We start from the raw sequence: 24,575 nt of genomic DNA on the forward strand, positions 1-24,575 counted from the left end.
CATGACGCTGGAAGCGATCCGTTATCGGCCCGGGTCTCTGCAGATTCTTAATCAGCTGCTACTGCCGCACCAGAGCGTTCATGAAGAGATCCGTTCTGTCCAGGACGCGTACGAAGCGATTAGGTCCATGAAGGTAAGAAGTGTATCGCAGTACCACAGTGTATGCCTGGATCGTTCTCACCGATGCACTGTCAAGAGTATGAACAGCCGAAAGCCTTTATTGGTTTTCATTTACAATTCATATTTCTGGGTTAATGTCGGTTGCCTTTGTTTGAATAGGTGCGCAGGATCAGTCTTTGTTTGAGCATTGAGCATACGTGAATGTTTCAGTATTGACTTGCCGTCGGTCAGCTTTGCATGATTATTATGATGTTCGTCCATTTATACGCGGACGTCTGCTTGCACGTGTGCGTGTCTCTATGGTTACCTACCTGTAGCCTACATACCATAATGGAGATAAAATGTGTTGATTTGTCGTATTTACGCATTAACGAGAAAAGTGTACTCCCGAATAGGGCGATGGGCTCTAAAATTGGCTAAGCTATTTATCGTTCATAATACCAACGCCAAAGCTAATAAACAATTTGCTTATCTGAAGTTACTGATTTGTAATACTTAGCCAAACGCGGTGCTAGACTGCTGCAAATTCTAAAAGAAAATAGCCCGCCTATTTGTACTTCTAGACTCCTTTGTATGTTAGCGGAGCTCCTGGACTGGTCCTGGGCCGGTTTCGTCACAATACTGTCAAGACTGAATGTCGATAAGAAGACACTTTTGCGTCAACAATTAAGTTACAGCCGTTAAAATAATCAGCCATGGTAAAATGCCATCTGCGCAATTTTGATTGCCCGGCGACGGTTCTGAAACGCATCTGTATGAAGTGTCGCTGCGGCAGTTCGCTCCCTCATGACACCAATGGATTGTTCATGTCTGATTTTTATTTATTTTTTAATTTTTGTGCAGTCCTCTTACATGCAAACACATTCAAACACACTGATGAAGAATACATTTCAATTAATTGTATTCTTCATCAGTGTTTATTGCTGAAACATTTGCAATATCAGTTTGGGAGAACGCAGACACACATGTGCTCTCCTTCAAAACACACAATGTCAGCTGCCCCTTCTTATCACACTGCAGTTCGCGGGCCAGGGCTTGCAAAGAGCTTGTGCAAGGCCCACGGACTCGAGTCGGCGGAAGAGGCTTCCTGTGCTGCTCAACCGGCAAACTGCGAGTGCCCAATTGACCAGTGGAGGTCGCTGGTGTGCAATGAGACGTTGTCATCCTGGCCAAAGCCCTTCCATCGCTGAGTGAGGGTAGACCCAGCTGTTGCCCTGCGGTCCACACTGGCACGGTTCGACACCACAACGTTGGGCCCCACCTTAAACAGGATGGGCTGCCCAGGACCCCCTCCCCCATGTTGTATGTTTTTATGATTTGGCCAGTCCCCCAGTCCAGGCGTCACAGAGCGCTCTAACCCCCCCGTGTCCCAGGTGAGGGGTGCTCCAGCCATCGCCATCGTGGGGTGTCTGAGTGTGGCCGTGGAGCTGCGGGCCGGGATCAGGGGGGACAGCCTGGTGCCCTTCTTACGAAAGTCGCTAGCCGTCCTGACGTCCGCCCGACCCACGGCTGTGAACATGGCCCGGGCCGCAGGAGAACTGCTGGAATTCACGGAGAGAGAGAGCACACAGAGGACAACGGAAGAGCTGACAGAGAGGTACTTAATGACCTGCATTATTTGTTTTACTTGCCTGTACATTTTTATAATAATGTACAGGCAAGTAAAATAATAAATTTTTATAATATAATAGTTGTCGTGGCTGTTGTTTTGATATAGGCACGTCCACGTGTCACTTAACATAGCCATAGTTAATGGTGTCAATGTCATACTGTACGTTTCATGTGTGCTTTCACAACACTGCTTTGGTTGTCCTGCCAGTTAAACACCATTGCATTTAACCAGATTTAAATGGATGGAGGGAGGGAGGGAGGGAGGGAGATGGGGGGAGAGATAGAGAGAGAGAGAGAGAATGAGAGAGAGAGAAAGAGCATTGCAGCCAGGACCAAAGAGGTGCCATAATTTATCAAACAACTTAGCCTTTTTGAGGAGATTAGTAGTTCTGTATCTGAAACGGATCTTATGAGAACTTCAGTTTCAGTGCAGACCAGTTACAGCCCAGCATTATGGTGTACCCACTGCTTGCTTGTGTGCCACACAGCGTGATTGGCTGGATCGAGGCCATGCTGCAGCGGGACATCGACGACAACCAGAAGATGGGGAATTACGGGGCGCAGCACATCCTGTCTGGGGTTCCCCAAGACTCCGTCACCATCCTCACACACGGCAACACGGGGTCCCTGGCAACAGCGGGATACGGCACCGCACTGGGTGAGAGAGAGAGAGATGGAAGGAAGGAGAGAGACAGAAAAGGGAGAGAGAGGGAAAGTTAGAGAGAGCAGGAAGTAGAGGGAGGGAAGAGAGAAAGCAGGTGTATACAGGTATTGAAGTTGTATTTGAGTTAAAACATTTTATTTTCATAATTGAAAATTCTGCGCAGTTGACCTGAATATATTTTTTTATTTGTTGTCTTTTCAAGTCAATGATCTCTCAGTTATTAAGGGTCAGTTATATTTACTTTTATAATTGATCTATTGCCATTTTACATTACATTTGTACACAAAGCAACGTACAATAAGTGCATACTGACGGTCATTGGAACAACTACAAAACACAGGTCCGATAAGGTACAATGCTCATTATGTAAGTTATTCATAGACATGAACACATGAAGTCCAGTTCACACGGTAAGCATAGGCTAGGTCAGAGTAATGTTAAGTCAAGCTAGGAGGCATGACAGCAGGCCATGACATCAAGATAACGACACAAGTGCAATATTAGTGCTGGATGAAGGCACATGTAACATGAAAGGTGTACAGGATCAAAGTGGAGTGATGTAAGCGATAAGAGTGATCCAAGATTGGGAGTGCACCGCAGAGTGGTGATAGTCAGTCCAGTATAGCCTGAAGAGATCCGTCCACGGCAGATTTTTAAAAATGCTTTGACAACACGTACTGTTTGCCAGTATGCTATTAAATGAGCTTTGCCAGGCATTGTGAAAGCAGCAAACCATCTGTTCGTACTATGACTAATGTTAACTCTGTCTACCCACTCTGAGACACTGTCACGAACTCATGCTGGCGCTGTGGTTGGATGCTAAATTCATGCTCCCACAGATATTTCACTGCAGTAAATTATAATTTAGAGGAACAATTAAACTCATCCCTCACTGGCTGCCGGTACGACGGCATTTATCTGCGATTTTGGCGACGAGGGGTGACCTCGCGTTGCCGTGGCGTCGCTTGCCTGCGCTCGCTCTCCGCGTGTGGCTGTGTGAGTGACGTCGCTACGTCTCCGTCGCCCCGCAGGCGTGGTGCGCTCGCTGCACGCGCTGGGCCGGCTGAAGAGGGTCTACTGCACCGAGACGCGGCCCGGGGGCGAGGGCGCCCGGCTCACTGCTCACGAGGCCGCCGCAGAGGGCCTGCCCGCCACCCTCATCACCGACAGCGCCGCGGCCGTCGCCATGAGAGCGAGGGCCATCACAGGTGCGCCTCCCTGACATTAAATTATATTAGATTACCTTACGTTACATTACCTTACATTACATTAGATTACATTTCATTACCTTACATTACATGTATTCTTTACAATAACTGGGTGTAGTAAAATAGTTTTTCTAGGTTGGTGTGCCCTTTTGCCACTTTGAGCACCAGCCCCTCAAAAGGTCTCTCCACAGCCCTGCCACTGAGTATAGCATACAACAGTGGTGCCCTACATGGGCAAATCAAATCAAACCTACAGCCTTAGAATTGGAAGCACAGTTGCCAAAACATTACACTATACTGCCACCCCTTTACCTGGCCTTGGTTATGTCAGCAGATTCCACAGACCCATGAGATACTATGCTCTGTATTCACTCTGAGTGGAGTGTTAACCTGTGGCAGTGTTGGGGTGTGTGTCTGACTCTGTATTACCCATGGAGTTTTCATGGTATCCTGTACGTCTGAGGTGCTATGTGGTAGCGATTGTGTCAACCCCTCTGTCCGTAGCGGTCGTAGTCGGGGCCGACAGGGTCGTCGCCAATGGAGACACCGTCCACCAAGTTGGCACTTACCAGCTGGCCATCGCTGCGAGGCACCACAGGATACCGTTCTACGTGGTGGCCCCCAGCACATCATGTGACCTCAGCCTGGAGAGCGGGAGGCATGTTGTGATCGAAGAGCGCCCCCCGGTGGAGATGACTAGTATTGGCGGCCTGCCCTTTGCTGCTCCAGGTAAAGGCTGAGTTTGGGAGGAGGCACACCCAACAAAAGTTTTAGAGAGAGAACCGGGGAAAGCAGGTTGGGGAGAGATAACTTACCCATAAAGATGAAAAGAGGAGAGAGCAGGACAGGCCAATGAGAAGCTAAAACTGTGAATTCTGTGACCAGATTTATATACATATACAGTGTGTTTTCCATTATTACATTTGTTGTATTTCCATCTAATCTCTCTCTCTTGCTCTTCATCGCCCCTCTCTCTCCCTCACTTTCTATCTCTCTATCTCTCTCTCTCTCCCCCTCTGGCTTACTCGCCCTCTGTCTCTCTATGTCTCTCTCTCTGCAGGTATCGAGGTGTGGAACCCAGCCTTCGATGTCACCCCCCACCAGCTGATCACAGGGGGAATCATTACTGAGCTGGGTGTCTTCCTGCCCTCTGAGCTGCAGGCTGCACTGACTGGGCGTCTCACTGCCCTGTAGGCCCCCTGCTGGCCAGAGACAGCAGCTGCACCGAATATATATGCCTACCATTCCAGTAGACCTCCCTGAGATAACAACCTCCAATCAACACACACACACACATACTCACACACACACACACACGCAGTATTCCTCATCTCTGTCCTTCTGTCGACTCCCTTTCCATCAGTAATACCTTCATCCTCCACGCCTTTGTGGTGCAGGAGACTGGACTGCCCCTTTTAAAGTTTACTGGGTGAAGTGTTCTATTTACAAGCAACAATGCTGTGAATGCCTCAGTAGAAATGTAAATACTGAATGTTCTTCTCATGTCTGGAACAGACCATGACAGTCTGCCATTTGATACAGTGAATAACACTAAGGCAATATGTCAAAATATGCAGGCTAAAATAACTGGCTGACTGCTCAGTAATAAATAAGGTTATCAATTAGGAATCAGTACTGACTACCATTATTGAATTGGGCATTTTCTACTGATTTTTTATTTAATTTTTTTTCTTACATTGATGAAATGCTTAATAGAATAGTTTTATGGAGATGAAATAACACCCCTCGTAAATTTTCATAAATTTCATTTGCCAGTGTGCAGGTAAATGTTTTATGAACATGGTGAGAGCTGAACCCAATTGTTAATGTATTAATAACTTAAATCGGCCCGTGCGCACAGTAAAATGTTTGTGTTAAATGAACTCTGGTCGAGAACGTTCTTACTCTGTTAAGTGTTAATCTCTCTCGACTCATATAAACTCTGTTCGAGTTTTAAATGAAAATGATTTCACTCTGCGTTGTTGCAGTCTACACGGAGAGCAGATGGCGAGAAAGGCTCACTGAAGTGGCGCTGTTTTTTTATGTTGCATATGTGTTACGCCTCGGCGCCACCGTAACGTGCAGCGCTCCTACCCACATACAATACTACGAATGCCAGGAACACCGCGCAGGAAGCCGTCTCTCTCCCTCGCGCACATCGTGGAACGCACAACCGGAGCCGTGGCCGCAGAGCGATACAGACACACGGACTGCGCAGACTCCACACGCGCCGCCGTCTTACAGTATCTGAGCTCCTTTCCCCGCAGTCCTTGACCGTTCAGTAACCTTTCGGTAGCACTATGGTTCGGGATCCGTTAGAAGTTGAATTCCCTCTTATTTTTTTGAGAAACATTAACTAGAGCCGGGGAATGAAGGACAAATGCAAAATTATAATGTAGCAGTTGGCTGACAGCCTAGTGGTTTAGTTTAATGGGGCTTTAGTCATCATCCTGAATCCGGTTCTTTAGCTGTGATACTTATTATTTTTTTCTTTCTATGATATACTGCTCATTTCTGGCACCGAGTCCTCTTTGCACAATGCTGCCACAGTATACACTGTGTCAAAAGCAAGGCAGGCAGTGCTGCATAATGGTTTGGACACTGGGCTGTAAGTTAAAGGTTAAAGGTTAAAGGGCACTGCTGTTGTACTCCCGAGCAAGGTATTTAACCTGAACTGCTTCAGTGTGTATCCGGCTGAATTAAATTCTATAAAATACTAATACAAACACCGTTCAGCTCTGCATGAGAGTGTGTGCTAAATGCCTGTAATGTAGTGTAACAACAGGCAGCGGTGTGGGGCTCTGAATTCATATCCACAGAGCAGTCGGTTTGATTTATATGATGGGATTTGCAGGGTACCTAAAACCTCGTCCGTTAAACATCCAGTCTTTCTGTGGGAAGTGTTTAGACTCTGAGCGTCGTGAGTCATCCCCTGGGCATTTCCAGAACGCTAAGTATGATTCTATCGAACGTGGCGCTCTGTAATGTTGTGCAACATCATGCTGGGTGTTTTCGGTCACCTTATGAAGTCATTCTGCCTTGGATCCCAGGAGGTATCATGCCTGGGAGTAGTGCAGTGGGATTGGCCTTTTGAGCAGAAGTCTTCACCATTAATATGAATGACAGCTCAGCCTGGTGCAGCCCGATTGCTGTCCCACTGAGTTTAGTTTTTTAAACATGTAAATATATGCTGTAAAGCAAATGGGGTTAAATTATTCAATTTTCTGACAAAGTAAACGAATGGGAGCAGTCATAGCCTGTTGTGTGATCCATCCTTGATTTGGGCCAAATGCCCTTGTAGAGGTGTAATTTCTCAGAGGAATGCCTTTTGATAAATCACACAGACTCGTATGTTCCAAAAAAGACTGGAACTCTTCTTTTGAAATGGGGCAGTTTTCATTGATCAGCTTTGTTTCCGGGGCAAGTGTAAAAGTTGAAAATCAACTTCAGGTTTCAGGCATGCAAACAGTACACACACGCACACAGTGTGTATAGATGACAGAAGTAGCTTTTTCTCTTTCCCACACAGCCTGAAAGAAACCTGTGCTCTTTAAAAAGTGCTTTTTTTAAAAAGCTGCTGACTGACTGGAGCTCGGCCCAAACTTCAGTCGTGACGATGCTTTCCCTCCTTCAGCGAAGATGACCGAGCTCAGCCACAGCGGCTTTCCAGACCAGGTGCTCTGCTAATCCCAAAGGCCTGTGCAGTCGCGCATTGTCTGGTGGCGGCCATGCACAATAATGAGATAATTATGCTCGGACCCCCCCCCCCCATTTTAGAAACCATTGTTGCATATCATCCACATGTCCCCTATGCAATGAGAATCACTGTAACTAAGGGGTGAGTCGCTATATTTGATCGCTCAATTTTTTGCGCAGGGATTATCTCATGAGTAGAGCGTGGCTGTAAACAGGTGTATTTGTCAGGCCTGACACACGGCCATGACCGGGCAAGCAATGCTAGTGTTCAGGACAGACTAACCGAGCCACCGGAGCTTTCATTGTGCTTAAATCTTTTGAAAAATTTGAATACTCGGAAAATGGCAGAAGTACAAATTTTTAAAAGGATGCAGTGCGTTTAGGACCCCCTAGAGAGAGCTGAGGCCTGCGATGCCTTCGAGAGTTTGCTCACTGCGTACGTCCGTGTGCACCGAGGGAGGGACATTTCTGCCCCCCCTGTCTGAGTTCAGCGAATGTCAGTACCTATTGCAGTCACAGTCTCCCAGAGCAACAGACGCGTCTGCGCAACTTACCGTGGGATTCGGTTCGCCCGTAGTTCTGAAGAGTCGTGTCGCTCCCCAGTCAACCTGGCAAAGCACTGACAAAGGGAAAAAGATGTTTTAATGTGCTCATGCTTCGTGCTCTCTCAGGCGTGAAGCCTTTTAGAGGTGGATTTGTATTTCTCAGCTGTATTTTTGCACACTCCTTGCTGTGAGCTCTCGACCGTCGCTGTGAGATTCCACCCAGTCTTTTCAGTCAAAATAAAAAACCAGTAATGATGCCCCCAACCCCCCTCCACCACCCCAAGTGCCTTTGAAGGCCAGGTGGGTGCCAACGCGATGCCCATGCAGGCCTCTGCAGGCCCCGACAGACACATCATTCGCCGCCCGCATGGCTGCAAAGATAGCGGCCAAACGTGTCGACAGCATTTGTCAGTTGTCAGGGCTCTGCGTCAGAGATTGGCGAGCTTATTTCCAACCCCCCAGGTGACAGACTGGCATTATTCTCAGCAAAAGAAGCCAAAACTCTGATGTTAAATGGGCTGAATAATATTCAGCTCTCGGGCACCACTCACTAATGGTAATTTTAGAAGAGGCCAAAAAAAGGCAGACTGTGGCTTTCCTGGACTAGCGTTGGCCAAGGCTGTTAAAACCTACTGTTTTCTTTACCGTTGACCTCCTGTGTGTGCGCGCATCAGATTACATGTAGGCATTTAGCAGACGCTCTGAACCAGAGTTACTTATGTAAGAGCCAGCATTTTAAGTCACCAGGGTGACAACCAATTGTGGCAATCAACAATAGGCACAAAGGGGAAATACAGGATGTAGTATTACTAGGAAGCAAACGGTTAAGGGATATAGTTCTAAATGGAAAATAGCTACAGCTCGTAAAAACCCATGCAGAATTATCAGCATTAATTGAGTCATGGTGCAGTTTAAATGGGTGTGTGGAGAAAGTGGCTCTCCTGTCCTGATTGTAGATTATTCCACCACTGGGGGGGTGGGGGGGTGGCAGAGCAGTAAAAGGATTGCATCACTGATCTGTATATGATATGGGTGCTCTAATAGTCTGTACATTATGTCCTCTCCCATCCAGATCATTTACTTCCTTAGCAAACACCCTTATCCAGAGCATATTGTACACTTTACTCTTTTTTGTACGTGCAATACAAACAGTCAACTCCGTAGTCCTGCTTCGAGAAACAGGGCCCAGCTTTGAGAAAACGCCGCACTTTGGTTCCGTCATGTTCCTCCTCTAGTGGGCAACACCTGCACTCCACGGGGCGTTTGTTCTGAGCCAGACAGTTAATACACCCCCCACCCCTTCACACATAGCCAGGCTCTTGGAAGTCAGGAGGAGGTGTACTGCCTTAGGGTTATTAACTGCGTCGTTATTCTGTGGCTCAGTGGCACAAACAAGGGGACGATCGGGCTCACCGCATGGTCCCCAAGAGGCGAGAGCAGAGAGAGGAGCGCGAGTTCCAAAGGCCCAGTTAGGGAGGATAGGGACTGAAGAGTGAAGGGGTCACACGTGTGTGTCTGTGTGTGTGTGTGTGTTTCTGTGTTCGTGTGCGTGTGTGTGTGTGTCTGTTTGTGTGTATGTGTGCGTGCGTGCGTGCGTGTGCACAACCTTACTTGTCAGTGTCAGTAAATTGAGCTGTTTTGTGAGCCATTTGTTTTGTTTTCCTTTAAGTTCATTAAAATGTTGCATTATGCCAATTAAACGTCTGTATTCCTAGATATTAATAAATGACTTACCAAATTCAATAAATGCACTTATTTTAATGATAATTTACATGTTTTTAACTTCACCTTCACCATCACCTTATGCACACATGACTTTCAATACCTTTTATTTTTGTTTCAAAAATAGTTCCAACTTTCAAAAACAGACATGTGCTAACTTATAACATACACTGAAGGCAGCTCCAAAAAAGGGTTTTGTTAAGTCACTTCCGTGACTGTTGTGCAGCGTGACGGTGAACGTCTCTCAGAGCACTGAACTTGAGTGTTTATATCTCGGGGGTATCCCAGGAATTGTTGCCACAATATTTCATACGGCCGGATCTATTTAAAGCTACGCGAGGAGCCTGGAAGCTTCGCAGACCATACTTGCCCGAAGCGACACCCCTGGAACGCGACCTGGGCCTCGGTTTCCGGGGCAACCGGGTCACTCTGAACCCACGTCCCGCCAGCTACCGTAACCCAATCAGCTTCTCGAAAGGGTGGTTTACACGTCGTTGGGCTACCGTTTCACCACAGGTGGAAAACCGAGGTTCAGAGAGTAGACGTCCTCCCCAGGATTTTGCTCATTAGCACAGTTCTTCAGCCAGGATGTAGTACTAATCAGTGAAATGAGCCGGCTGAGTTCATGGGTGGAAGAAACACATGGCTGAACCTTTACTTTCTGACCCCTGGACTTTCCACTTCTGCATTTCACACCCAGTCCAATTCTATGTATTAGTTGATCAGCTGTAATTTATTTTACTTTATCAATTTGTGGCATTTTAACAGTATAATTTAATCTTATACGAAAAGGGTGCTGGTTTTGGTTTTAGCTCAGCACTACACAACCTGTTTAAAGTAATTAACTAATCAGACCTTGATCAGTAGAATCAAGTGCCTTAGTGCTGCATGGGCTAGCACAGAAACCTGGACCGAACCGGCCCTTTTCGGATTAGGTTGGACAGCAATATTTTCAGCGCTTTAAAATAAAGTTTTCAAAAATAATGATGTAGGTCTACAATACATGACATGCTAAAGGGGAATTACATTTTTGAAATGTGGGATATTGATTGATCAGAGGATGGAAAACGGACATGGTTGTGCATGCAAATATGTCATCATTGTTCGTACAACATGCAGGTGGTGTGTGTAAAATATTAGAAGTGATAAAAATATAAAGATACAAGTCAAACACTTCGGTGTACAGGCTGTCTATGGAAGTATAAATGTCACCGTCAAACCGCAGTTAATGCATGGGCCATATAGTAATACAGGCAGTACTTATGTAATTGTGCGATACAGTATATTACTTCATCCACCCGTACGATTGCGTCTACGAAAAAAAAATCGTTTAGCTATATATATAGGCTACCCTAGACATTTAAAATATATAGCGTTTAATATACTAATATATTTTATGTCTACATTTCTACCTTTGAACGGTAGCAATACAGGGCTTCTTACTGTGTTTTTTCATTCTCATTACGATGCACATTGTCTCCTCTTAGTGTCTGTCAGTATAATCTCTATCCTACGAATGCTGACTGTGTTGTTTCCAGGCATTGCGCGTCACACCGTTCAAACTCCATTATATCCTTCCTTAATACCTCGATAAAACCCCATAGCGTTCAGCGGCAGGGGGGCGGCACGCACGGCTAGCGGTCTTGGGCGAAGCCGTGCATGCAAAAACGACCTAACTGTCAATAGCCCAATGGACCTGTAGCCTAATACAATTCGTTAAATGACAAAATCGGACACGAGAATTGCAGTGTGCTTTTGAGCAGTCTATGCAGTTTTAGCACATTAGCGACAAAGAATGGCCTGTAATGCGCTCCGCAGCAGTGGTTCCCGGCTTCGGTCGTGGGACCCGTGATATGCTGCTTTTCGTTCGATCCTCAATTACAATCCCAGAATTTTAACAAGCTGTTAATTTTTTATTAATTGGTTGCTTTTCATTTTTATAGGGATCATTTACCCTCTTAGGGACATTGTGTCAGAAATAGCTATGCACGCCACGAAGAATAAAAGTCACCTGTTCATATTGTGCTTATCGTGCTACTGCAAATTATTACATAAAAAAGGTAACAATTTGTAAAAAAAAACAAACAAAAAAAAAAGTAATCATTAGTAGACAGCAAAAAATTCAAAGACAACGCAAATGACAATGAGCCAAACTTACATTGTGTTAAGTTTGAGGGGGAAAAAATATGAAAAACTAAAACACTGTGTTCAGCAACCTAATTAGGATCCTGTTGATTCACCTCAGCGTTTAAGTTGATAAGTTAAAAATATAGAACTCTTTTTAAGTAATTGTTTTTAATATAGTACAATAAGCACAATTTTAACATTTTTTTATTCTTCAGGCCATGCGCAGCTATTTCAGAAATAACGAAGCTTAAAAGGGTAATCCCTCTAAACATGAAAAGCGCCTAAAAAGAAAATGGAACAGCTTGTTAAAATTCTGGGATTGGTTGGAACAAAAAACAGCAAACACCTGATCCCCGGGACCGAGGTTGGGAACCACTGCTCTAGTCTTCAGTAACCCTGCTGGCTAATCGTTCTGCTCCACAGCACAGCACAATACACTTCAATAACGATTTACCGCTGTACTGCATTATCTTATACAGCTCATTCTTCACTCTCGTGCTAAGAAGGATGGTTTCATCACATGGTAGGGTAGGCAACAGCCGACCAGTCAACGAGGCCTATCGCGGTTTATCACATCCCCCGTTCATTTCCAGAGGTGGAAAGTCCAGGGGTCCGTAAGTGAAAGTCCTACAATGTGTTTCTTCCATGACTTCAGTCAGTCTGTTTAACTAATAAGCTCTACCTCCAGGCTGAAGAATTGTGATAATTAGCAAATTCAGGTGATCGGAACAAAATACTGGGGAGTATTTTTCTTCTATGAACCAGGATTCACGCGCACGCGTGAACACCCAAACACGCACAAACTGGCTCATCACATGTACGACCAGTTGGCAAGTCATATGTTAGCAAGTGGCTCCACTACTGCACAGACAGGTGATTTAGGACGATAAACCGGTTGGAAAGTTGAAGGCTGCGATACTGGCCCCTCGAGCTACTTGCAACAAAATGATATGCTCGAGTAAAGTAGCAGAAAGCAAATATGCTTATCCTTGTACAAACAAAGGAAGTTGGAGTTGATTTTTCACCTTTCTTTTGAAACGCATAGGCCTACGTGACTTAGCCTAATTGTAGGTCACTAAAGGTGAAAAACTGATCCATTCAAGAGACTTTTAAAAAAGGACAACAACCACTACAATGCCGCTTATTTAGTTTATTTAGCCTGTTGGGTACGAATCATATAGTGTTACAAACAGTAGCCTATCATAGCTATACAAAATGTCAAACGTTAATTAGCGTGAGAAAGTTTACGACTAGTTTAGCAACAGCCTAAACGCTTATCCTAAGACTTCACAAAGAAACAGCCCGTTGGTGTTTGTTCGGGGAGGATAGCATATTGACTAACGAAACATTTGTAAACATAAACATAAAAAAATAGCATTTTGCTGAAGTTCACTTGGCAATCGCGACTTTTCACTGTGATGGCTGGACGGGTTTTCCATGTTGTGTAGCCTATGTTGTTATTTGTGGAGGAAGTGAGTTGGCCACCTGCGTTAAATAGAATTCGAAGGTAGCTTACGAATTGATGCAGCAAAATTAATCGCTGGAAATCTACATTCTCTTGTGATAGTATCGATTCACTTTACTCTTTTGGGCTACGATTACCTAAACACACGCTATAGCTACTGCACAGTGCACATACACCAGGATAATATTGCAGTAGGCTAATCGTGCATAGTGTGAGCACTCTACTGGACATGCACGGCATAGCGCAGATTTAGCACGCTATCAGCCTACTTGCTGTTGTATTGCGGTTGAGACTCGAGATAATATCTTCCTGTTCACCTTCGAATTCGATCCGAAACGATCTTTAAGACTGAGGAATGAGGAAGAAAGGTGAGGAAAAATGAGATGTTTTACGACTGCCTCCCTATTTTCACAGATTGAGGGCCAACGCGGACTACCGGAAATAAATTTCTCATTGGGATAGACTGAAATTTCCGCCGGTTGGCTGAACGCTATCACCCGGCACATATTTTTTAATTCACCAGTGCACTGTAATGCGGTAAATATGACATGCAGTCATATTTCTAACGGTGCGCTGTAACTCGCCTAACACAACAGACAAGACTACTTTGTGACGAAGAGGCTAATTCCTCCAAATAAACCCGTGGATTGGGGCTGTTGCCGTTACTACGGGCAATGTAACGGATAGGGGGATAAATATTAATTTCAAGGACCTTTCCTTCTCACGCGGTGTAGATTCTCGGTAATGCTGGCCTGATTACCTAAACCTCGCACTCGCAGCAGAGGCAGACGGGAACGAAAGAGGATCAGATATTTTCATTCTAGACTCCTCCATGATTTCATAGCCTGCGGGTTTTGCTTCGACTGGGCTCCAAGGGACTGAAGGAAGAGGAGCCGGCTTGTTCGCTCAGTGGGTGATCTGTTGTGGAAACGGACTTCTAGCCTACATCCACAAACTTCGCAGTTCCCTCGCCCGTATACCTCGGTGTTACTGCGGATAAAGGCGGTGCCACCGCGGGTTGACCGGAATGTGACAGTTCTCATTCATATGTAGGGCTACAGCGGTGCTCGCGGAATTCAGTTATATTAAAAAGAATTTTCAAAAACTTACACATTCACATGGGCGATACCAGGACACGGTCCTGTCTTGGTTGGAGCCGGGCTTTCTGTCAAGACAACGGTGCCGCTGACCCTGAGCGGGAGAAACGATGGGCCGAATTGTTCGAGCAAATAGATTTAAATAAGGACGGGCGGATCGACGTCAACGAGCTGCGGACCGGATTGGCGGCTCGGGGTTTCCTTCGGAGCAATGTGGAGGAGGTAAGACGGTCTATGGAATAAAGGCGTGAAAATTTGTAGCTAACAATTTCCCCCGTCACCGGCACTGTCATCGGACAGCGATTGACCTGGTGTCACGTAGCCTAGTATCACCCTGCTTCATGTGTAAATTTCCATGTGTGGTGTGATGTGAAGTGAAAGCGCGTGTTGACACTTGTCCCGAGGCACCACTGCGTCAGCTGCGCAGTTGTCGGAGATTCTGGGCTATGAGAGGGAACTAACAGTTGTGTTGATCCCAGTCAAGACAATACAAGTTCCCAAAGTAATAACAGTCCAATAAAAAGTACCGATAGTCAAATTGAGACCACTTGGAATACCAAAGGGAGTGTTCATTTTCTCCCGTAAATAGCCTAAGAAGCCAATTTCTAGAGCTGTAGATGTGCTCGCGGTGTGTTCTCAAGCGAAAGAACGCCGCTCTATTTTTGATACTCTAGTGAGATCATCTCCTCAGTTAGAATCAGCGTGTGGGTTTTATTCCGTCTCTGATTAAGAAGTTGACTGGAAATGTGCCCTTGCAATTTATCTAGAAAGAAAGCAGATAGTTCCTCTTAAATAATGTTTCACAATTGGTAATGCAATGCCTGGACTACTTCGCAAAAAACCAAACTGGTAAACGATGGTCTTCTTTGGTTGACCCTGGTGTTAATTTACAGAAACCTTGAAATAGTGAGGTGAATATTTCAGTTTTCTGATGTCTAATGCTGTAGCACAACCCCTTTATTCAAAATATTGTGCCCATTCCCTGGGGACCTGGTGAAGCCATGACATTTCTTTGGGCTGTGGGCTTGCAGTGGAGCTGTTAACTTAATATGGCAGGTCATTCGTGGGGTAAAATGGCTATGCCATTGCATTCACAGGGTCATAAATGTGGACTATTTTAGCTGGTTACCATCTCCAAAGAACACACGTGTTTCTGTCAACAGTTGAACCCTGAGTGTGTGTATCAGAGAGATATTCCCACGTCAGGAGTGAGCTTTGAGTCAGTTAAGGGAGGTTCTGCTCAGAATGAACTTACATTACATTCATTTGGCAGACGCTTTTATCCAAAGCGACGTACAAGAAGTGCATTTTCATGATCGTAGACAACTGCTGAACACGGGTTCAGTAAGGTACAATTACTTATTTTGTACAGCTATTTCTAGCTGAGAACAATGAACACTATCCTGGTCTAACATCTGCAAAGCCAAACTAGGCAGAAGATTAAGCTAGAGTATTAGGACAAATACAATTTACCAAGAAGTGCAGGGATGGGGCAACATGTAACAAGTGACAAGGAAAAAGGTTTTTTTTTTTTTTTTTTTTTTTTTTTAAATATATATATATACACAGCATGGTGGTGGTTATTCTAGGTATAGTCTGAAGAGATGAGTCTTCAGGCCACGGCGGAAGATGGATAGTGAGGGGGAGGTTCGGAGAGGGACGGGGAGTTCGTTCCACCACTGGGGAGCTAGGGTGGAGAAGCTCTGTGATCCCTTTGGGCGGGTGGGAGGGGTTACAAGACGCCCTGCTGCTGCAGAGCGGAGTGGTCGAGCAGGCACATAGAATTGAGTCATGTCCTGCAAGTAGATGGGGGCTGTCCTGTTGGCGGCAGTGTAGGTGTTCAACAGTTCAACAGTGTCCTGTTGAACTTTGGTGATAAAGAAGTTCAATTGTAATGATAAGAAGCAGCAGAATGGAGGAACTTATGTGCTGATAAGGAGTTGATATTTTTGCTGTGGTGGTAGTTCTCTGTGGTACATTAATAATGTTGATGCATCGCACTAATGAATAAGGGTTTCATGACCAGCTGAGAATGCACACCATCTCTATTAAGGGTAAAACAGCACTGAACCATTATTGGTCTCCATGATCATGGTATCCTGCTGGAAAAAGGAGTGCTTATGTGTATGTGCTGCTCTTAACACCCAAACACACTTTCACAGGTGACTGCTGCAATGTCAGTCTTTTACTCTGATATTTGAAGCATCAGGATTATGTTGTAATTTGATATAATCCTTTCATCAATAGCATCTGTTGCGGTAAACTGTTATCGTTCAGCATGTGTCTGTTGTTAACACAAACGCTGTATGTGGCGTGGATTCATCACCTGAGCTGTACATCTCAAAACCTAGACTGGACTAAATTGTCATAATCAAAAATGATGTTGCCCCACTTATAAAAAAAGATATTGATTTTCAGATATCTATCGCTTTTTTTAAATAGGGCACTCAAACATGAAGTACTAACTTTGAAAAGATGTTTGAAAAGATGGAGAATGGAGTGCAGTGCAGTTTATTTTCTTAAGCAGAACATTCTCATTTTGTACTGTGGTGCACAGCTGCAAAGTCTATGGCGTTGAACGACATTAAATAACAGAATCATTGAAGGCCATACGTTACTAGGCAGTTCTTGTCATTCTGGAAAGAAATGGAAAGAAAATGTATTGGCTAAGTGCTACCATAATCCTGTCATTGTTTGCTGTGGAAAATATGTTTCTTTCCTCACTGCTACAAATTTAGCTTTGGTTGTTTGTTATCAAGATGTGGGCAAAAACTGTCCAAGATATAAAACTTAAATACTCTCATGTTTAAAAAAAAAAAAAAAGCCGGCGGAAGTTAGTTTATGAATAATTACATGGAAGGATTGTGTGACAATGAGAATTATATTCTACCGCAAGGCTGCAAGTGGAAAACACAGCTAAGGCACTGACGGCTGAGAGAGCGGTCAGTCTTATTTATTCCTCTGCTTGCCCACGTTGCTTTTTTTGCAAGCAAATGCATTGATTAACTGGCCTATTTAATCACTTTAATGGAGCCTATTCTGTTACGGCAGTGCTGAGCTGGGCTGCAAGGTGGCACGTTGAGCCAAAGCACTTCTGAAATCGAAGCCTGACTGTGCCAGTGCTGACTGTGATTGGCTGCTGCAGCAAGGGCAGAGGCTGGCCCGGGCACGTAGAGGCTTCACCACCTGTGTGATTCGTGCAGTTCTCCAGAACGGTGACCGCACAGCACAGTGCAGCGAGATGGTGCAAATTGCCCGGGGGGAGGGGTCAGGATTGGGCAAGACTGCATGCTGGTGGTTTGTCTTTCATTGTGGCCACGCCCATGAAGAACGTGGAACTGGGACGGTGGTCGATATCACTGACTGTTAAATTATTCGTATTAAGGAAGCTGAGCTGGCTCTCCAAATGGAGGTTTTGTTTCAAAGTTTTTTTTTTCTTGCTCTTTTTCAGGAAATAAAGTCCAGTGCACATGTTTTGTTTTGTCATCAGGCAGCAGCTGTCTTTGGTAATACTCAGTACTCACAACTGGAAACTCTTTCACAAACTTCTTAAGCCACCAGATGAAGCGAGAGGTCATAAGGAAGTTGCTGAAGAAGGACATGGTGTATTCAGAGTAGTTTATAATTGCTAATTATTAACTGTATACAACGGCAGATCAAAGAAAACTCCCAGTATGTCTGTTGTAAAGTTTTCAATGCTTTGAACTGCTTGCAGGTCCTGTAGTAGAGGCAGAAACCCATGTGATATTCATGTTCAGGCTTGACAGTGCTGGATACTCTCTAGCTGTAGGTAAATGATGAGATCATATTTTTATGGATTTATATAATTGTTTGCCTTTATCAAAAGTTCTTATCCAGAGTGACTTATACGGGTTACCTTTTTGCATGCAGTCATTGATACAGCTGGATAGCAGTCTTGTTTTTAATTTATAACAACATTACAGTGCGCTGTCACCCACGAACAAGAAATGTTATTTATTTTCCGATTATTTCAGTAAAATTTAGAATTCTATTTAACTGTTAAACTCGCTTTTTTTCCTGGGAGTGGGAGACCTTCATAACAAAAAACAAAAGTCTAGCCTTTTGGAAGCAGCAGTTTTAATGAATGTGGCTTTACTACATCACTCAAACTTTCCCCCACCGCTGTCTTCTCCAAACTCTTCCTCAGTAACAGAAGCAAGTGTACTGGTGTCAGAATGCAGGCCATAATGGCGATAACAGGGGCCATTGCCTGCGATCAGCCCTGGGAGCTGTGGCTGTGCACGCCCCGCTGTGCTTCCTGACTCGAACCCGTGACCTCATCTGTCACTTCCTACCTGGAATAGGAGAAGGAGAAGAGAGCGTTCCCTGTAGTATGTGTGTGCATGCCGGGACATCTCTAGAATTTATTTTCTCAGGGAAAGAACTGTGGGAAATGAGCCACGTGCACACACACACACACACACACACACATGCACATGCACACACCTGTATGGGCCTGTGTGACCTGCTAGTGGCTGGGAAAGCTCATACCCCTTTTAGCTCCACCCCTGTGTGTATGTGCACGTGTGGGTACTCTGTTACTACTGTTTACTGCATCTGACGCCAGCTTCTGATAAGGCTTCTGTTGCACATGATCAGGGTTCATTCAGTAATGGTGTGAAGCAGCCAAACAGGGGGTCTCAAACTCCAGTCCTGGTGAGCTGCAGTCACTGCTGGTTTTTGTGGTTTCCATTTAGATCAGCAGCTAATGTAGGCCTTGGAAGGAAGGATTTAAATTATGCACTTTGCCAAAGTGCAGGAATACATTAAAATACCAGCAGACACTAAGGATTTGAGTTTGAGATCCCTGCTGTGAATGGAGTTTCACCACTAAAATGCGAGGAGAACTTTGTTGCACTCTGATAGAAAGCTTTGATGTTGTTTATGTTGTGTATTTCTCTTTGTGTGTTTATTAGCAAGAAATGTTTCTTCTTTTGAAATGTTTGTTTCATACATTCGGTTTTATCAATTGCTTTTTGGTTTGTTAAAAGGGTAACTTTTTCAGCTGGCTAAGATTTTTTAATGTTTACATGCGCTTTCAGTGTGCAATCTTTTTAACCCATTAAAAAGAAAGGAACCTGAAATTCAAAGATTTTTTTATTTTTTTATTTTTTTTAGAAAAGGCACTTCTTCCATACCTCAGTTAGCATACATCACTGTGCTCACTGAAGATTTTTTTAAATTGATTTCTGCATGCAATCAAGTGCAGTTGATTAAATGAAAGGACAGTTTTCACAGGACCTGCATGACGTGCTTCTGTCATATTTTACTCTGCAACATATTTCCACTGCAACCCTGGGACATCCAAACAGGAGTCTTTTGGCTGGCAGTATTACTTCAGACAAAATTATGTGCTGTCTCTGCACAGTCTACTTAACCTTACTGAAAAAAGCCTTGACAGTCTCTCCCTCTGTAGATGGAGTGAATGAGGCCAGTGGAGGATTACTTTCACCAAATGAGTGGAGCTGCATGTCTGTCTGTATGTCTGTCTGTCTGTATGTGTGAGTAAGGGTGAGAGTGAGTCTGCATATTTTCCTGACCTGGCTCTGCTGGTCTGGAGCTGTTTTTTTCTTTTTGTAAGAAATGCTGGCCTCTTCTTTCTGCGTCTCCCTTTTTCCTAATCGTGTGGCACCCCTCCTCTCTCCCCCTCTCCCTCTCTCTGTCTGCCCTGCCCAGCAGATAGTGCAGGCAGGAGACACCAACAAGGATGGCCAGCTGGACTTTGAAGAGTTCACTGAATACCTGCGGGCCCATGAGAAGGCACTGCAGCTCATGTTCCGCATTCTGGACCACAACAACGATGGTCTGTGTCCACTGGGTACACTCACAGCACAGTGCACTCACAAAGCTCTGTGTTCACTGGATATGCTCACAGCACAGTGCACTCACAATGCTCTGTGTTCACTGGATATACTCACAGCACAGTGCACTCACAAAGCTCTTCATTCACTGGCCAGAATATTTTGTCTATCTTAATTACAAATGCAGAATACCTCAAGCACATGGTATCCCACTTTGCAATTATGCAATTAACAACTTTGATGGAGGGCCAGGCTTCTCCACTTGCCATCCTGGATTTTAGAACTACAATTCTTCAGTTCATTCTCCAGTCAGAACACATCTCCCCAGGTGCCCTACTGTGTACCTATTTAGCAGATTGGGGCAAAGACATTTGAAATATGTTCGCTCTTTAAAATGATATACCTCTCCTGAAGGTCACTGAGAATTTTCGGTGTGCCACGTTGCTAACCAAAGCGTATTGTGGTAGGCAGAATTTTTCTGTGAATATTGATGATGAATGTTTCAACATGGGCAGTATGCTGCAGGGATTTTACTGGTGTCCAAAGGATTAAAATGTTTCAAATAAAGCATCTGACCCATGTGTGGTTATTGGTACTGGATTGCCTGATTTTGGGTGTAAGAATCCATCCCTGCATTGGCAGTGTTGTCCTGGTGTGCTGATACAAACATAGCTGTGGGGGTTGTGTTACAGGTCACATAGATCTGGGGGAGATCCAGCGCTGTCTGCACAACCTGGGAGTGGATGTGTCTGTGGAGCAGGCTTCCATAATACTGCAGAGGTGCGTGTGTGTTTGTGCGTTTCATATCGTGTGTGTGTGCACGCGTGTGTGCGTGTGTCTGTGCGTGTTTGTGTGTTCGTCTGCCTGTTTTGTGTATACATGGTCATCTGTTATCTGTATATTGTTTGGGTAGTGTCTGTATTCGTTGTCATTCATTGTTTCTCCCGTCAGCATGGACAAGGACGGAACCATGACCATCGACTGGAACGAGTGGCGAGATCACTTCCTGTTCAACCCCATCCACAATGTGGAGGACATTGCCTACTTCTGGAAACATTCTCTGGTCAGTCTGTGCACCTGTAGACATTCCACTGTGGCTATGCATAGGTTACTTCACACCAGTGTGATTCCTACTTACTTAAGTTGCCTGTGGTGGTGTGGGGTTCGCTGAACTAGGTGTGCACACGTGCACTGCTCCAGTATCCTGGGACAAGAAACTTGGGCCTAATTAATATCTTAGCTTGAAGTGGACCATAGGATGAGATCATTCTTGATGTTTCCATCCTGAAGCTAAATCATCCTGGCAACAAGCCTTTGGTTTCCCTTTTTAACAAGATTGCTTGAGTAGTTCAAGAACGGTTATTGTTGGACTACTCTTTAAACACAGATTTATTTAATCCCATGTTAGCACGACAAATGCATTTTAACGGCGTCGGTACATAGTAACACATTATATGCAAAAATTGTATCTTAAAGTGCGTGACAGAGTAAAAATGCGAATCACAAATTGCTGTGTTATGCCGAATTATTTGCAAACGAATCGTGAAGGCGGAAAGCGGACCTCGACTTCAGGCAGATGGTAACCGCAGCTGGACTGACACTAGGGTTGCCAAGTCTCACGTATCTGGCATGACACGCTTGCAGCCTTAATCTCACACTCCCTTATGCAATCTCACGCTCCCTTATGCAATCTCACGCGTCACGCAAGATCTATTTACAGATTAGGCCTACATGATAAACAAAAACCGTCCACTAATCCATTAGATCGCTTAATAGACCGCCTCAACTTTCCTGCTACACAGACTCTTATATCAGTCACATTGATCTCTGCTGTCTGCGCGACTTTGAGTAACCTATACGTGACGTTAATTGCTAATTCATGGTTTTATTGCAATTATTGACTTCATAATCGATTGTCAATAAATTAATTGAAATTTTTTAAAAAGGTTGTCTTATTTTTAAAAACCTAAGGTCGCAAAAGATGTATACTTGTATACAAGCGTTTGCGCGTGCATGCGAAACGGTTTCAAATGGAAGATCTCACTGCAGCCAGTGTACACAAGTTGGAAGCCCTGTGATTTCAATTGACTGCACGAGAACAAAAGCTAGTTGATAATTGTAGCCGATATATAAAAGGCTACGTCTGTTTTTACTCCATCCATATAATTTAATTTGTGACTATTAAATCAGCAAAAGCGACAGCAGATTTTTTCCCGTTCTAAGCTCTGCCTTCTTTATTTTGAAATTTGTCTTTTTGCGGTTTGCTATTCCACCGCCGGAACTCCATAACTCCGACATAACTTTAGTTGCAACTGGAACTCAATCGAACAGTGAGCGATAGCTTGATAGTCAGTGATTGTCTCTAGCTTCCTGCGAAACAATGGTGTCCGTGACGTCACAGATAAATGAAAACGCATGAAATTCCGTAGTGACGAAATAATTCCACAAGAGTATAAGTATATCCAGAAGTGTAGCAGTCCTCTGCAAGTTGAAACAGTTTTACTAAAGTTTGCCAAGTTCATGAGTAATTTATGAGCCGAATGAGTAGTGCTGCATGAAATGCCTGAGGAGGCGTTATTTGAACATTGTAAGGACAAGAAATTATTTCCATTATTCCTGCTTATAGAATAATTGCCTCTCCTTAATCCCCCTCTCGCTCTCTTCTTTCTTGTCCTCTCCCTTTCTCTCCCTCTCTCTGTGTTAGATGCTCGACATTGGTGAGCATCTGACTGTTCCAGATGAGTTTTCGGAGCGGGAGAGGAAGTCTGGGGTGGTGTGGAGGCAGCTCATGGCGGGGGCGATGGCGGGGGCTGTGTCACGTACAGGCACGGCCCCCCTGGATCGCCTCAAGGTCTTCTTACAGGTGAGGGCATCTTTGGCACAGGTGGACATTCACATTATGTTAATAGTGCAGAGGTGTCCAATACTGTTACTGTTACCAGTGCAGAGTTGTCAACCCGGCGTGCTTGCTGCATCGTTATTATCACAGTGTAATCGGTGTTGTGTTTCCGGTGCAGTTATCATAGTGTTGGTGCTTCCGTGTCGCTGACGCGCATACTGGTGCAGACAGCGCAATGGGTGGAGTGTGATCAACCCTGTTAGCTTGTGGTCCTCTGTGCGCCCCTGTGCTGTGCCACAGGTTCACGGCTCCAGGACCCCCCGGGGTAACCTGTGGACCAGTTTGCGTGGGATGGTGCAGGAGGGCGGTGTTCGGTCCCTCTGGCGCGGGAACGGGATCAACGTTCTCAAAATCGCCCCGGAGTCCGCCATCAAGTTCATGGCCTACGAGCAGGTGAGCCCCGTCCGTCCGCCTGTCTGTCCGTCCGTCCGTTCGTCCGTCCCCGCTCCCCCTTGCTTCTCCCACCTGTGTTTTTGTCTTTGCGTTACTACCGCCATACGCTCACCACACTTCCTCACATCCCAAAATCTTCCATGTCTGCCTGTACCCCCACACCCCCGTCTCCCCTCAACGTGACTCACTCCCTCACCTTGTCCTCCTCACTCCCCCCCCCCCACTTCCCCTCTGTACCCCATCCAGATTAAACGGCTGATGCGAGGGAACAACACAAACGCGTCCCTGCAAGTCCAGGAGAGGTTCATCGCGGGGTCGCTGGCCGGAGCCACGGCCCAGACCATAATCTACCCCATGGAGGTCAGAGTTCACGCCCGGGGTCAGCGCGGCTGGCCGCCGCTCCGCGCGATGTCCTTCGTGGCGCCCAGCGCTGAGGCTTCGGCTACTGCCTCCTCTTTCTCTCCTCTCTTCCTTTCTCTGCCCGAATCTGTCTGTCCATTCACTGTTCCTACTCCGGTGTTACACTCAAAAGCTCAAAATGGCTGTCACAGTGGTGGTAATGATTGTGCACGTGATACTTATTATGGTGTCCAGGTGGTTTAGTCAGTGAGGGCACTCATTTTTTTGAGCATGTAAATATGCATGTTAATGTACAGCAGTTCAACTCGTCACTGGCTAGAATTTGACAGATATTTAGATATTTAGTGGAAACAAACCTCATACGGTGCAGCTGGAGGTAGATCGGCGTCTGCTGGTCGAGACCGGTCTTGCCACGGCCTGGTAAAATCTCTGGCTTGCTGTTTGGACCCAGGTTCTGAAGACTCGGCTCACCCTGCGCAAGACGGGACAGTACTCTGGGATGGGCGACTGCGCCAAGAAGATCCTGTTGAACGAGGGCGTGCTGGCATTCTACAGAGGCTACATACCCAACACCCTGGGCATCATCCCCTATGCTGGCATCGACCTTGCCGTCTATGAGGTACGTGCGTGTTTGTGTGTATTTAAGAGTTCTAATATGCCGCTTTGACCCTGTATTTTGACCCTTAATGGGTTGTCTGTTTTTCCTGTTCTACTTCTGAAGTCCCAGGTTCTGAGTATATATTTTTCATTCAGTGTATGTCTAAAGAATTCCCTCTAGCACATCCTTGTGGGAAAATTTTGCTTTGCTTGAGGGTGTCAGTGTGCTCTGCAGCAGTTCTGTAGATG

General features: G+C 45.3%; 2 protein-coding genes and 1 long non-coding RNA gene across 5 annotated transcripts in view; 2 read left to right on the forward strand and 1 right to left on the reverse strand.

Annotated features, from left to right (window-relative positions):
- LOC135243151 (methylthioribose-1-phosphate isomerase-like) lies at positions 1-5,486 on the forward strand. The gene is made up of 6 exons (XM_064314753.1): positions 1-133; positions 1,494-1,717; positions 2,220-2,389; positions 3,427-3,603; positions 4,108-4,332; positions 4,664-5,486. Exons 1-6 carry the CDS (start codon positions 2-4, stop codon positions 4,795-4,797), a joined length of 1,062 nt encoding a protein of 353 aa, XP_064170823.1. The 5' UTR covers position 1; the 3' UTR covers positions 4,798-5,486.
- LOC135243152 (uncharacterized) lies at positions 1,521-14,403 on the reverse strand. 3 transcript variants are annotated; one of them, XR_010326569.1, is made up of 4 exons: positions 14,269-14,403; positions 4,173-7,918; positions 2,194-2,385; positions 1,521-1,661 (listed from the first exon to the last, which is right to left on the reverse strand). It is a non-coding gene; the product is annotated as an uncharacterized LOC135243152 (long non-coding RNA). The 3 variants fall into 3 exon arrangements; XR_010326570.1 differs by having other exon boundaries at positions 3,289-7,918; XR_010326571.1 differs by having other exon boundaries at positions 1,526-1,658.
- The window catches only part of slc25a23b (solute carrier family 25 member 23b), a 15,421-nt gene continuing 5,122 nt past the window's right edge, over positions 14,277-24,575 (forward strand). Inside the window, exons 1-8 of the mRNA XM_064314752.1 lie at positions 14,277-14,477; positions 19,956-20,079; positions 20,770-20,857; positions 21,029-21,140; positions 22,782-22,940; positions 23,217-23,369; positions 23,616-23,729; positions 24,181-24,348. Coding sequence (XP_064170822.1) covers positions 14,277-14,477; positions 19,956-20,079; positions 20,770-20,857; positions 21,029-21,140; positions 22,782-22,940; positions 23,217-23,369; positions 23,616-23,729; positions 24,181-24,348 — 1,119 coding nt within the window. The remainder of the gene's footprint in view (positions 14,478-19,955; positions 20,080-20,769; positions 20,858-21,028; positions 21,141-22,781; positions 22,941-23,216; positions 23,370-23,615; positions 23,730-24,180; positions 24,349-24,575) is intronic.

Source organism: Anguilla rostrata, chromosome 17 (assembly GCF_018555375.3).
Source record: "Anguilla rostrata isolate EN2019 chromosome 17, ASM1855537v3, whole genome shotgun sequence".
In the NCBI taxonomy this organism is placed as follows: domain Eukaryota; kingdom Metazoa; phylum Chordata; class Actinopteri; order Anguilliformes; family Anguillidae; genus Anguilla; species Anguilla rostrata.